At 37.2% G+C, this 15,303-nt stretch overlaps 1 protein-coding gene across 1 annotated transcript; it reads left to right on the plus strand.

Moving 5' to 3' along the window:
- Positions 1 to 7,537: 7,537 nt before the first annotated feature.
- On the plus strand, positions 7,538 to 8,692 carry LOC136245870 (uncharacterized). The gene is made up of 3 exons (XM_066037331.1): positions 7,538 to 7,840; positions 8,015 to 8,289; positions 8,361 to 8,692. Exons 1-3 carry the CDS (start codon positions 7,551 to 7,553, stop codon positions 8,561 to 8,563), a joined length of 768 nt encoding a protein of 255 aa, XP_065893403.1. The 5' UTR covers positions 7,538 to 7,550; the 3' UTR covers positions 8,564 to 8,692.
- The last annotated feature ends 6,611 nt before the right edge of the window (positions 8,693 to 15,303 follow it).

Below are 15,303 nucleotides of genomic sequence, written 5' to 3' on the forward strand. Positions count from 1 at the left end.
GTCTCCAGTTCCAGTGTGTTAGGTTAGGTTAATCCAAAGGCTGCAGCACATGTTGCTGTCAGACCTTCAGTGCAGGCCATAGAGCAGTTTCAAAACCATGGTAACCAAAAATTACGCAATGGACCACACCCAAATCGCCATGTTTTTGTACCAGATTGCTAGATGTTGCAAGTTGAATTCCTCGCTAAATCCATGCCAAGACTTATTAATACGTGAGTAAAATAGATGCCAGTGATAGAATAAAATGTCCAGGTGAGTTATTAGGCATTAAAAGATACGTACTGCCTCCCAACAGGGCAGTTTCGAAGGAAAGAGAAATGCGTAAAAATGGATTTGGCCAAATTACGACCTATTCACCGTCCAAAGGTGGTTAAGACTAGAGAAAACTTACAGTATAGGTCTTTACCCAGCACCACAGCAGCGTACAGCTACATCCAGCTATCCCAGGATTAGCCAGAGCTCCTGAAAGGCACGAGACCGGTAATGGCGTACTACCAAACTGTGATAAAACGCCAGAAAAAGAAGACTCTTAGTGGTGAATTTTGCTAGAGTTAAGTTTTATTGTCGAAATCAACCATCAGTTAAACTTTAGCGGTCTTATTTTGCTGTCTGCTTTTTCACACGAAGTGGGAATCCCAGCACATAAGCGATTCTGGCTAACTCGGGGATAGCTCGATGTGGCTGTACGATGCTGTGGTGCTGGATAAAAATCTATACTGCAGGTTTCCCCTAGTTTTAACCACATTTGGGCGGTGAATAGGTCGCAATTTGGCCAAATCCATCTTTACGCATTTCTCCTTCCTACGAAACTGCCCTGTTGGGAGGCAGTACGGATCTTTTAATGCGTAATAACTCACCTACATACTTTATTGTATCACTGGCATCTCTTTTCCTTACGTATTAATAATCTTGGCATGAATTTAGCGAGGAATTCAACTTGCAACATGAAACAGTCTGGTACAAAAACAAGGCGATTTGGGTGTGTCCATTGCGTAATTTTTGGTTACCATGGTTTTGAAACTGCTCTATTGTAAAGCTTTAATAATAATAAAAAAAATAATAATAATAGTAGAGAGATCATCTAGAAGAAGCTACCTTGTAGGGAGTTCAACTACGTAGTTCAGCTAGAAGAACTCACCTTGTAGAGAGTTCAGCTACAAACAAATCACCCTGTAGAGGAATCAGCTAGAAGAAATTACCCTGTACAGAGTTCAGCTACAAATAAACCATCATGTAGAGAGTTCAGCTGCAAACAAATCACCTGTAGAGAGATCATCTAGAAGAAGCTACCTTGTAGGGAGTTCAACTACATAGTTCAGCTAGAAGAACTCACCTTGTAGAGAGTTCAGCTACAAACAAATCACCCTGTAGAGGAATCAGCTAGAAGAAATTACCCTGTACAGAGTTCAGCTACAAAGAAACCATCATGTAGAGAGTTCAGCTGCAAACAAATCACCTGTAGAGAGTTCAGCTACAAACAATTTACCCTGTAGAAAGATCAGTTAGAAGAAATTACCTTGTAGATAGTTCAGCTACAAACAAATCACCCTGTAGAAAGATCAGTTAGAAGAAGTTACCTTGTAGAGAGTTCAGCTACAAAGAAACCATTTTGTAAAGAGCTCAGCTGCAAACAAATCACCTGTACAGAATTCAGCTACAAACAAATCACCCTGTGGAGAGATCAGCTAGAAGAAGTTACCTTGTAGAGAGTTCAGTTACAAACAAGTCATCCTGTAGAGAGATCAGCTAGAAGAAGTTACCTTGTAGATAGTTCAGTTACAAACAATTCACCCTGTAGAGAGATCAGCTAGAAGGACTCAGCTTGTGGAGTGTTCAGTTACAAAGAAACCACCATGTAGAGTTCTGTAATAAATATATACATTATATATATATATATAATTTGTACATTTATTGATAAAATCAGAAATATTAAGTATTCATCTGCTTCATCTTTTCTTCTTCCTGTGGAAAAGAAAAAAGATAGGTTAAAAAAGCCCCAAAGCTGGCCATAGGCCAGCTTTGGGGTATATAAATACAAAAAGAAGTGAAATCTAATCCAAAACAGCCAAGCTGTAAAAAAAGAGTGCGGCCCTCAAAAAGGCTATGGTGAAAAAAGATGTGAAATCCAAGGTGGTGGCCAAGAAATGGCTGTGATGGTAGGTTAATGGTAAAAATTTTAATAACAACAATTCAGGGTGAATTTTGGTGCTGCTTGGTCTTGGCATAAAATTCACATGAATTGTCGTTATTAAAATTTTTACCATTAACCTACCATCACAGCCATTTCTTGGCCACCACCTTGGATTTCACATCTTTTTTCACCATAGCCTTTTTGAGGGCCGCACTCTTTTTTTTACAGCTTGGCTGTTTTGGATTAGATAATATATAACAGGTGCAGATCCAGAGTTTGGAAAGAGGGGGGCACCTTGCTGAAAAAAGTTGAAGAGAGAAAAAAAAGGTCACAGCAATAATAGCTAGGTATCCTTTACCAAATATATTATGTCACGTATGTAAAATAAAATCCTTATTTATAGCTTCATAGGTAAGCTACACTGCCTCATGAACACTATGACTGCTTTATTAGAGTAATTGACTGTTCTATTAGAGTATCTCGATCTTGTATGCACGTGCCCCTGTGCCCCCCCTCCCTGGATCCATCACTGTATAATACCACCACATCCACAGACAATGAACATTATATTGAAACATCTCACTGCACACCTTTCCAGGAGGTAGATACTTCTTCTTAACAACCACCTTTCCATAATAAATGATGTTCTCTGACATCATCACATGGAACACTGTACTTCAACGTGTGATATACTCTTCCTTGCACACAAGGAAACAATGTATTCACCTTAACCAAAACTACCTAACTGTAGACAGTAAGACAACAAACTGTTGTGAATGTTCATCTGACACTTAACACACATTCCAGCTGAAACTCACCTGTAAACCTTGTAATGGTGCTAAAATATATATAATACAGTCACTTACCCTCAACAAGCTGGAGAACTTCTTAAACTATCACATCAACAAATTGATACCTCACAGTTCCATCAGGTAGATCATATTGTCTACCAGACACAAGAATCACCTGATCTACATATGCTGACCATCAAACTCATCACTCCACACTACTGTGTGTCTCCTGTAAGATGTGGCACCTCTACAAGCCACTTGTAGAGATGTCACATCTTACAGTAGACATAAATTATGGTGATAGTGTGATATGTACATACATAATACATGTGTAATTATTGTGTGTGCTAGTGATCACACTGTAGGTACGTAGGTAGTTATCACTATGGGATTAGTGACAAGCAACACAATCTATATTGTATTTTAATAGTCTATATACTAATACTTCATGAGTAGACACACATCAAAACATATTAATTTTCCAAAAACATTTTTATCTCATTGTTTATTATGATGGTATGTGAGCAATAAAGTCCCATTATTATTAGAATGACTATCAGCAAGAGTAAATAATAACCCATTAGTACATGCCTAGACAAGTTGATGATATTTTATTTCATATAGTGGATAGCCTGTCACCACACCATGTTGATCAGCTGTTGTGGTAGGTAGAGCAATGAAATGTTGCATCATTTTGTACAAAAGGACAACCACCTGTACAGTACTGCTCATTATAAAGTGTACCTGATATTTGTACAGAATTGTTTGGAGGGACAAACAAACAAGTATCCCTGTTTGAATGGTAACTGAGTATCCACACACTTTATAATAAGCAGTACTGTACAAGTGGTTATCCTTTTGTCCGAAATGATGCAACATTTCATTGCTCTATCTACCACAATGGCTGATCAACATGGTATGGTGACAGGCAGAAAATAAAATGTCATCAATTTGTCTAGACATGCACTAATGGGTTATAACTGATTATAGTGATAGTCATTCTAATAATAATGAGACTTTGTTGCTCACATATTTCTAGTAACTAGGATACCATCATAATAAACAATAAGATAATTTTTTTTTGGAAAATTAATATGTTTTGATGTGTGTCTACTCATAAAGTGTTTCTATTTAGTAGACTATTAAAATATGACGTAGTTTATATTGCTTGTCACTAGTCTCATAATGATAATCACCTACCCGTACAATAATTACACATGTATTATGTATGTAAGTATCACACTATTATGTCTACTGTAAGATGTGGCATCTCTACAAGTGGATACTCAGTCACCATTCAAACAAGGATACTTGAATTGTCTGTTTGTCCCTCCATAAAAAAATATCAGACAATATCTTTATTACAAGCAGTATATACTATACAAACTAAGTAGTCCCAAATATTTATCCTTGTGTTTAAATGATGTTCCATCTAGCACAACAGCTGATAAACATGGTATGGTGACAGCCTGGAACGTATGAATTCAGTGGAATGGAATCATGGACTGGAATGATGGAATAGACTGGAAACGTAGATTACAGTACAATCGTGGAATGGAATGATGGAATGGACTGGAATGTGGAATACAATCATGGAATGGAATGGTAATTAGATAATTTCACCTTTTGGTCACCTCTTTATAAGACCACCTACTAACAAAGACCACCTCCTAATAAACCTCCTCTTTATAAAGACCAATTTACTTTCTAAATTGTTGTTTTAGAATCCATATAGAATGGTCTTGTTAATTATTATTGTGCATCACACTCCTAGAAAAGTCAGAGTGATATCTGATTTATGATACAACAATACCGATGACTAAAGGAGCTAATATCTGGTGAGGCCAAGAAATGAATGGTAATACTGGCAACTAACTATTATTTACAAAAGTCTATATAACATTCAGGGGTGGATCCAGACTTTTAAAAGGGGGGTTCCACGCTGGAATTGTATCTTCAGCCTAGCTGTAAGTTGAAGACCAAAAAATAAAATAAAATAAAAGAAAGGTCATCACCTGTTCACAATAGCTGCCCCTCACCGTAGATGCAGGGGCGAATCCAGGGGGGTTCAAAGGGTTCCATGGAGCCCCCTTTTGAAAGAGCCTTTCTTACTCGAGATACTCTAATAGAGCAGTCAAATATAGATACTCTATTAGAGCAGTCACAGTAGTCTTTTGAGAAGCAGTATAGCAAGCTATGTATCTAGTTATAAATATAGTTGGTGAGGGACATTGATCCTTTATCATTGATTGGTGCAGTCTTGCTGCATTCCTAATTAATTTCCTCTAACTCAAATTGGCTAGTACTTTGGCCACCTTTTCCCCCTCTACACTGACTATTGAAAAGGTGCCAAATTGCTAGTCAATTAGAGTCAAAAGGGAATTCAGTAAGACTGCATGAGTTATTGATAAAGGACAATTTTTTATAAATCATAGTTAGTTGTCAGTATTAACATTCATTCCAGATATTAGTGCCTCCTTTAGTTGCCAGCTACTTTTAGCTTTGTGGAATCTATGGACACATCTTTTTCTTGTACAGCTAATTGTTTTGCATGGGGTATTGCTCTTTTTGCATGGGGGTATTGTTAGGGACCCGCCGATTATGCTGGCATAATTATGAGCATAATAGGTGCCTGAAAGCATTGAGCATAATGCTAGCATAATGGGTAGAATATTTGTGTAATAGTATGAATCCTTAGCAGCTATCACAGAAAAATCGATATACTCTAATAGAACAGTCAGTAACTCTAATAGAACAATCATATAGCTGACTGTTCTATTAGAGTATATCGATCTTTTCTGTAATATGCAGTTTGACAAGTTTATGCTTCCCACTTATTATTTATCCATAAACTGGAAATTATCAGTAGAGCATGAGAACTGAGGCATAAATAATTGGGCATAATTTGAGCATAATAGGTAAGTATTGAGCATAATTTAAGCATAATAGGTAAATTTTTGAGCAGTGCAGCATAGCATAATAGGTAAAATTATGAGCATAATCGGCGGGTCCCTAGGTATTGTTGTATCATATAATATGACAATATCCCCATGCAAAAGCAGCTTAGCTGTACACTGGGCATGTGGCACACAATTCCTAAATCAATAAGACTGTCCTATGGAGATGAATCATCTAGACATTGAAGTTAAATAGTCTTTAAAAAGAGGTGGTCTTATAAAGAGGTTACCACTAGGCAAAATTATCTGTAATTACTGTTCCATTCCACCATTTCATTCCATTTCACCGTTCCACTCCATTCCACCATTCTGGTCCATTCCACCATTCCGGTCCATTCTACAATTCCATTCCACTGAATCCAGACTCCGACAGGCTGTCCACTATAATATGTAAACATCATAGACATCTGTACTAATGGTTTAACTAATTATAATAGTCATTCTAATAGCAATAAGTCCATGTATTTCTAGCTAGTAACATATGGATACCAACATCACAGACTCTTAACAATAATTAATTCCGCTGGGGCTTACTAATTAGAGTTTTTATAAGTACCAGCTGGACCAGTAGTCCATTATGTACCAGACCATGTAGCAGCCTGGTATACATGATGCATTAAATAAAAAAAGATTGGCTTGTCTGGATAGAGTTGATTGATAGTCAGTTAAACTGGCTATATGCTTCCTATACATTCACAACTGATCTCATCTTGTAAGAAATATTTTCATAATACCAATTGAGTTTATTTAATTTCATACTGATGTGGTATGGCTATATATAACCAAGAGATACTCGTTAATTTTAATAGAACTCATTTATAATATTGTAGAAGTATCACAAACTGCAAGTACATGTACAGCTATGCTATGCTAAAATCACCTTTGTAAAATTGGCACCTTTATAGTGATAGAGAACTGTTGATTGTGTTGATAAGGTCAAACTTATATTCTGACAATACAGGTTCATCTTGATTATCAGGAATCAACACTAAATTCAGCACATCTGTTATTTGATACCTGTATGCAGTACTGTAAAGTTATAATCTATAATCAAATTCTTTTAGCATTAAAATTGCACCAGCTATATATGTACCACATAGATGTTAAGAAATTGTGATTAACCGACATAATTGATTATGAAAAGATTGTAGACATCTTGGTATAGTCTAAACATTTTGAGGGGAAAATTTTTTCTTCTGGTTTTTTGGGTTACCAGTGAAAATTTTATCCTTGCAAAATTAAGTCCTTATATTACATATAGGATTGTTTGCAAATCCGCAAAGATCTTATTTTTGCATTGCTCAACCTTGAAATATTAGCCCTCGAATTATTTAGGCTACGTATATGGTAGTTAATCAGGACTTCTGTTCTGGTCACATTTTTACTGTATTTGGATCCCTGAAATCAGGGTGCTTTTGTAAAAAGCCCACCGTAAGAAAATCTCAAAGTGTCAGGATATTGGACAGGATGTTTATACAATCACCTCTCCTTGGTGTGATAGTTGGCTTGCAAGGTACTTTTAACAAATATCCCCTTGGCTGTTTTAACCCACACATATAAAATAATTTAACCAAGTCAAAAATGATTTTATGAGCTGTTTGCTGTTTCTGAAAGTATAAAAGCTAGGGCTCTAGAGACACTTCAACTGCTAAGGTGTTTACGTCAATAACAATGTTGTCAGTGATCTCCATTATAACAGTAATCCTCACCAAGGAGGTGGTGATGGCTACTGATGGACAGTGTGCTGATGATTATCAGTTTAAGTCTCCTTTCTTACCTGGAGAATCTTGTGAGGCTATCTACAACAAGAATACAGAGACTCGTGATAAACCAGGATATTACTGGATCCTTAGTAGGGAATATTGTGGAATGAATTATACTGAATCATCTTGTGAGGACATCTACAACAAATATCCTGAAACTGTCGGCAAGTCAGGATACTATCACATTAATGGCAGTCAGTAGACCTATTGTGACATGACAGAAAAATTTTCCACTAAGCTTTCGCATGATCTGAATGATATTCCCACATGTGCTGGTGATGGAGGTGGATGGAGAAGAATTGCCAATGTCAATATCAGTACAGGAGGTGATTGTCCCAGTGGATGGCGTAAAGACACTTACTCTGGTGTTAGCTTCTGTCGTGTGGTCAGTGATGGTAATTTTGTTTGTTCCTCTACAAACTTCTCCACTAATGGTATAAGTTATCAGAGAGTGTGTGGTAGAGCAAGAGGATACCAGAAAAGATTTACAGATGCCTTTTATGGGTGTAATCGAGCAGGTCAAACTATAGATGGATATTATGTAGAAGGGATATCAATCACTCATGGTAACCCACGTCAACACATTTGGACATATGCTAGTGGGTTGCTTGATAATCAAACACACTCTTACAATTGTCCATGTGCTGGTGGGTTTCCTTCTCCTCCCTTTGTAGGCACCAACTATTACAGTGAATCAGGAGCTACTGATACACATGTTGATACTGCCTACTACTTTATGACCCATTGTGGGACGGATCTGGTTACATCACTAGCAACTGTTGTGACAGCCCTACCCAACCATGGTTTTATCGAGAGTTAAATGGGACCACTACAGATGATATAGAAGCTAGGCTGTGCAAGGAGAGCGAGTATAATGCTGGATTGATTATGATTGATCAGCTGGAGCTCTACATTCAATGACAGAAATTAAAGAGACCAGCATTCACTTACATTATATGTACTATTAAGTGTACCCATAAACTACTATTTTTTGATTTTCTTACTGTTGTGTGGCAGTTTATACTCATTAGCTGATTATTATAAGTACAAACCAATGGCACCAATCAGCATCTTCATGTTTCAAAATAATTTAATTCAAATGAGTTATGGGTTGTGATACATGGTACAGTATAGATAGACTATGTAATAATATACAGACTGAGCAGTGACAGATAATAAATGTACTGTAATATAGCTTTAAGACCGCTCTTGGAACACCAACTGTCTTAGCTACAACTTTTGTTTTAGACTATAAAAACTAAACTACACGCCATTCACAATTACTACTCAGAGGTGATTACAAGTTATCCAAAGGATGTTCATAATTATGTATATATATATATATATTATATATATAGAATACATAAACTAACTCTATGTCTCTTTGTTTAGTACTTTACCAGATAGGAGCTAGAAGATCTATAGCTAAAGTATTACTTTTTGTGTAACCAAATTACCAGCTTGTTTGTAACAAGCAATGCACTGTATGCAAGCAATAGAGACACTAATACATTCTTTATAAGGTTTCAGTAACGAATGGGTTGGTATCATCTGTAGGACATGTGTACTGCAGACCTTCAACGCTTGTACTGAAAATCCTTAATACGTACATAAATATAATGTCCAGTACTTAGAGATAAATCACTCTGGTCTGAAATCAAAAGTAGCTACAGCACAAGTTCACCTTAATCGTCATCAATTCTTAATTTTTTTGCCATTGTCCTACCATCACAGTTATTTCTTGGCCACCACCTTTTGGGGGCCACACCTTTTTTACAGCTTGGCTGCTTTGGTTTAGATTAGCCAAATGGTCAGAGTGGGCATTGAGTAGAGCGTTCACTATTCATAATGGTGGTGCAGGATACTGCAACAAATCAAGCCACCTAGCTCTGCAAAATGAAAATGTAACTAGATACAGGTCACCTCCACAAATGTTGAATAGCAAGGAAGGGTATAGCTTCTACATGTATTATAAGTGTGTACTCCTGTACTAGCAGTAGCTAGAATTAAATTTAAGCATCAATCACTCCAAATATAATTTATCAACTACAGCAAATTAATAAACAAGGTACTTTTATCAATCTTCCTTTAGTTAAAATATAGCTGTTTACTCCCTCCTGTCCTGTCTGCACACTGTCCATCAGGGTCATGTGGTCCTCCACAAAAGGAGGAAGCAAAAACTTGTGGTCACGCTGATGAATAATATTTCCTTTGATGTACAGCTAGACCCCGAGCACTCCTCAACCAATGTTGATGATGTTCAAATTGAATAGCTTCATGCTGCTTTCAAATTGAATAGCTTCATGCTGCTTTCAAATTGGTTTTGATCTCTCATCCAAGCATTTATACCACTTCAAATTGCTAAATCTGCTGAAAGTTCTGCTACAAAAAGTACACAAAATGGGTTACCTGGTGACTGCATTAGTGGCCTGTGTAGGTCGTTCAATCACACTGTATTTGTGCACAGCTAAGCCTCTCTTACTGCAAAATCAGTGCTTGCACCAGCTGTGACACTGAGCTGCACTTCTCAATAGGCCATTCTCTATCTGCAACACACTTGTGGTGGGCTTTATCACTCTCTCTAACCATCCACACAGAGTGCAAATCACAGTCTTCACCTGAGCTACATACCTGTAGGTAGTCCTGTTGGTCATCTGTACACACACACACACACACACACACACACACACACACACACACACACACACACACACACACACACACACAACACACAACACACACACACACACACACACATACACACAATAAAACAGTAGACAACCACTTGTCAGATGGTGTCCCCAACTTCCCAAATAAGCTACTTAATTTAACCACACAAAGGAAACTGAGTAGCCAATAGCTAAGAAACTTTGTATTTAGGCTACTGAGGTGAGACAACCCATAAGAGAGCAGAGAATGGAAAGACCCAAAACACTGATTTGGAAGAACATACACATTTATAGATCTGATGATCTGGTGTGGGTACTACCCATCCTGTGAAAACCATAATTCATAAGGTATGTGCTCTTGTTGGCTTGAAAGCCCTGACGGACAACACAAACTGACTCCTGCCTGGTCTCCATCATACAATAAGGGATAAGAATGCTGTAGTCCCACAAGTGGCAGAGTGTACTACCATGCAGGCAGCAATAAGTACCTTATGCATACACACAGAGAAGATGGGCATAGTGATCTAGTCATACGTATACATAAACAACCAACTTGTATATGGCATGATTTGGGACCTATAACAAGAGGAACTTTATATGCATAAACCTACGTAAACAGCTAGGTACATAATAATGATGCTTAAGGTAATATAAACGGTAAAGATATCCACAAAAATATTATATCAAGTATGTGAATTAATTGGAGCCATATATTTAATTTTATTCCTAAGTGATTGAGAGAAAGAAAGAAGTATTTTATGATTCAGGCTTGTATATGTATACCACATGGTTTAACAGACAGACAGATATACACACACACAGGCTTGTAATACACACAGCATGATGCACAGAATTACTTTTTAAGTGTGCATTAAAACTTATAAGCATATGCATGTCTCAGCATGCATACTTTAGTAATAATAGAAATCACGCTGAATTTAAAATTTAAGTAAACATTGATTGCATATGACTTCAGAGTTTAACTTAAACTTTAGTATCCAGTGTTTAAAAAAGTAAGCCAACACAATGTGCTTATATATGCAACTTACACTGCATGCATTGATCTTCATGCAGATGTGCAGTAGTGTACATGAAAATGCCTATAAAAACAGGGTATGCTGTGTGACACTTAAGTACTGTAAGTTACAAATCACTAACAATGTTGCCAGTGATCTCCATTATAACAGTGATCCTCACTAAGGATGTGGTGGCTACTATTGATGGACAGTGTGTTGGTGATTATCAGTTTAAATCTCCTTTCTTACCTGGAGAATCTTGCGAGGCTATCTACAACAAGAATACAGAGACTCGTGATAAACCAGGATATTACTGGATCCTCAGTAGGGACTATTGTGGGATGACTTATACTGGATCATCTTGTGAGGGCATCTACAACAAATATCCTGAAACTGTCAACAAGTCAGGATACTATCGTATTAATGACAGCCAGTGGACCTATTGTGACATGACAGAAAATATTTCCGCTACGATAATCAGCCTACAGTACATGTATGTACACACCTATTTTCAAGTAACCAATGCTTGGTTTGCCCAGCAAGTTCGATCTTCATTCACACAAATAAACGTTCATAACTCCATGGATATTTGTCAGATTCATAGCAAACTTATAACATTTATTCATCTTTATATACTCTTCATTTGCATCAAAGTTCACAGCAATTGAATGCACATTTGCGTTTTATAACAATTTTTAAAAGGGTGCGAAAAGAAATCGAAGCCCCTGTAGACCCCCCTACAGCTTAATAACAAAAAAAAATTGAATTTTGAAAATTCATATCTTGCAAATGGCTGGTGTGAATTTAATAAATTTTTCTGTGCGGCCTACCCTACCTGGTGGACAGCATAATGCAATGGTGTGCTTTGGAGAAGGGGCCATGGGGCTATAGCTATGTATGCATAAAACGTTGTTTTCTTTCTTCCTGTTAAAAACTGATGGTGTGGTGTGCTGGTTTTCTTGGCCACACGACACACTACCGTGTGTTTTAATATACACAAAACAATTTTAAGAAAGCAGACATGCTGGTAGATTTTACCACAATTTCAGGACACTCTAAGCTGATTAAATGTTTCAAGGATAACCAGTTCAACAAATATAAATGCTTAGTCCAAACCAACCTTTATGATCAGCAAACACAATGAACACTTCTTTTGTTGTCATCACATCAATCATAGTGTCAATTATATCACCACCTCCACTCATCAGTGGATTTGTAAAATAAAGTTCAATCATTTCTTTACTTATTGGATGCTGAAATCCTCTAACAACTATTGTACCACCAAAGTTCACTGGTGGTCCAGCTAATGGCTCAGTAACTGGTAACTGTTTCACTTCTTGTAGAGCTGCATCACACTTTGTCTGTGATACTGGATTGTGATCTGTATAACAAATATATATAGCATCTTCTACGATTATTAATTGTAGCGTATACTAACTATTTTAATTGTATGGGACCATTCTGGTTTAATACTTAAGATTTTCTGATGTCATTCAGATATTCGGACTGACAGCACCATTAAACTCGAAAAAGCAGCCAGCAACAGCAAACCACTAGACTCCGGCTTATTTGACAGTGAAATTGGAATATTATATTATATTTCACTGTCAAAAGTTTAGTAGTTTGTTTTTTGTTCACTCCATTTTCTAAGTCAAGTGGTGAGTTATATGAGTGGTCTGGGCAATTGGTGGAGTTCTGGCTAAAGTTTGAACGGCTGGATATAGCTGTATGGCTTTGTGGTGATAGATAAAGACCTGCACTATCATTTTGGCCCATTTTAGCCAGTTTGGATCCCCGAATAACATGTAACTGGGCCTAAATGATCACTATGCATTTCTCTTCCTGCCCTTTTGGGGTACAATATGGATCTCCTATGTATGGTATCTTTTCTAAATACCTTACCTGTCACTTACACCTACATTATTTACTTATCATGCAAGAAATTTTCATGAGATACAAATTTTTAAGTTTCGTGGACATCTTATCCACAAAATTACAAGTTGTATGGAGATCGATAGCCTCGCATGGCCAGACTGTTATCTCACCTTCTCTTTTTCTTTGTGACATCATTGGTCAGCAAAATAGGGTCTGGTGAAGTACTGTTGATCACAGTAGTGTTAGTGAGCACCGATAAGAGATTTTGCTGATATCGAAATTCACATAATGGTGGATACTGATAACCAATCAAATGTTTATGTTTACCTTTTGTAAAATTGTCATTGTTAAACTTTATTTTAGTCTTGTTGTTATGAAATCAATAAAACCAGGGTCAGTAAAATTAATCGGCTAAATAATCTGCTGATAATTAGCGACATTGCATGCTAAACAAATTTCCGATCATTTACTGATTATTCGGTGCATCACTAGTTCGCAGGCAAACAGCAACCATAATAATATTTCTGGCCGCTACGTATCAACCATAGATATACAGACAGGTATGCAGAATTTGAAATACATTCACCAGATCATTGTTACCCCCCTTTGAAAAAGGCGGGATAACTAGAATGTTAATATGTGAGTGTTAATTTTGGTTGTTGGTAAGCCTTCCTCATGAAGGGGGTAGTTAATTAGCGGCCGAACTTGGTTTGTGGGTGTGTCTCTCAATGTGATTTGGGGAAAATGTAGTGGAGAAACCAAAGTTATAGCACATGGCAACTCAATTATTAATCTTTAGGAAGTAGCCACAAGAGTAGAATTAGACTTCTTGGTAATAAATTGCTACTTCCATGCAGTAACAATGATCCAGATGTCGTTTAAGCTAGCCAATGAAGTCGAGTTTCAGTGGAACTGATTCCCGACTATATCAAGGGTAGCTACCCTATTTCGCCAACCAAAAGAAAAAAGATAGCGGTCTGCGAGACTAGGAGATCAATGTCTCAACCACGAAAATCTGCTCCACAAAAATTACCGGCTAACATTTTTGACAATCCACGAAACTTACGAAAATTTCTTGTTCCTATGGTAGTATTCAGCGAGCTGAGCTGAGCTGATTTGGTACAAGAACACGGCGTCTATTACGTAACCAACGCTCTATATGAGCAGCAACACAGAAAAATTAGTCTATATCACTTACAATCTGAGTGAATTCCTTGAATAGCAACACCTGAATCTCCATTCATCTTGGACTCGACCCCTTCCGCGTTGAGAACGAGCTTGAAATTCTCTCCCCTTCTCTTCTTAAAAACGTCTGTCAACTTTCTTTTTCAAAAAGTCATCACCGATAGAGTGGTCACTCCGCTCATGATTTATACTGCAAGAGAAACGTACCGCAATATAATCCGAGACCCCGCCTAATCTTTGGCGGCTATATACATCCGGTACGAAAATTTCCGTGAAATCTGCCAATCCGGATATTCATATCTACCACATACAAGGTACTGTTTGCTTTACAAGTATTTCAAAAAATTTGGAATTTATAACTAGAGTAGGGACCACGAGAGGGACCATAGCACATCGATAAAAGGTACTGAAACAAGCTGGAGCAGTGCACGATATTAAATCATAGTAAAACAATAAGAAGTGTTATTTCCCAACTGTGCTCAAGATACCATAATGGAAATGCACAGTAGGTATATAACACTTCTTAATGTTTTACTATGATTTAATATCGTGCACTACTCCAGCTTGTTTCAGTACTTTTTATCAATGTGCTATGTAGTTATAAATTCCAAATTTTTTGAAATACTTGTTTGTTAACTTTTTTTGTAAATAATATTATTATGATTGGTGACGCATACAGCGTTTGAAATGGTGCCGTGCACCCCAGCTATATCGTCTGAAAAGTGAAGTATCCATTACGCTTCATTGTTAGCTATGTTCAACCCGTTACACAGCAGTACGAATCAAAAGCTATTCGAAAAGCATCTCTGTAACCCACGCATACCGAAAGAAAGGGTTGGTGCCTCGCGCCCCAGCTATATAAATTATTGTCTGTAAAGTGAAGTAACCATTACGCTTCATTGTTGGCTATGTTCAA

The sequence above is a fragment of the Dysidea avara genome, chromosome 15 (assembly GCF_963678975.1).
Source record: "Dysidea avara chromosome 15, odDysAvar1.4, whole genome shotgun sequence".
NCBI lineage: Eukaryota > Metazoa > Porifera > Demospongiae > Dictyoceratida > Dysideidae > Dysidea > Dysidea avara.

Excerpts from the sequence above, each read along its gene's own strand:
- LOC136245870 (XM_066037331.1), top strand. The coding sequence starts at position 7,551 with ATGTTGTCAGTGATCTCCATTATAACAGTAATCCTCACCAAGGAGGTG. Across the intron at positions 7,841-8,014 it reads TATCACATTAATGGCAGTCA|CTTCTGTCGTGTGGTCAGTG; the intron begins GTAGACCTATTG and ends CTCTGGTGTTAG. Across the intron at positions 8,290-8,360 it reads TTACAATTGTCCATGTGCTG|GATACTGCCTACTACTTTAT; the intron begins GTGGGTTTCCTT and ends GATACACATGTT.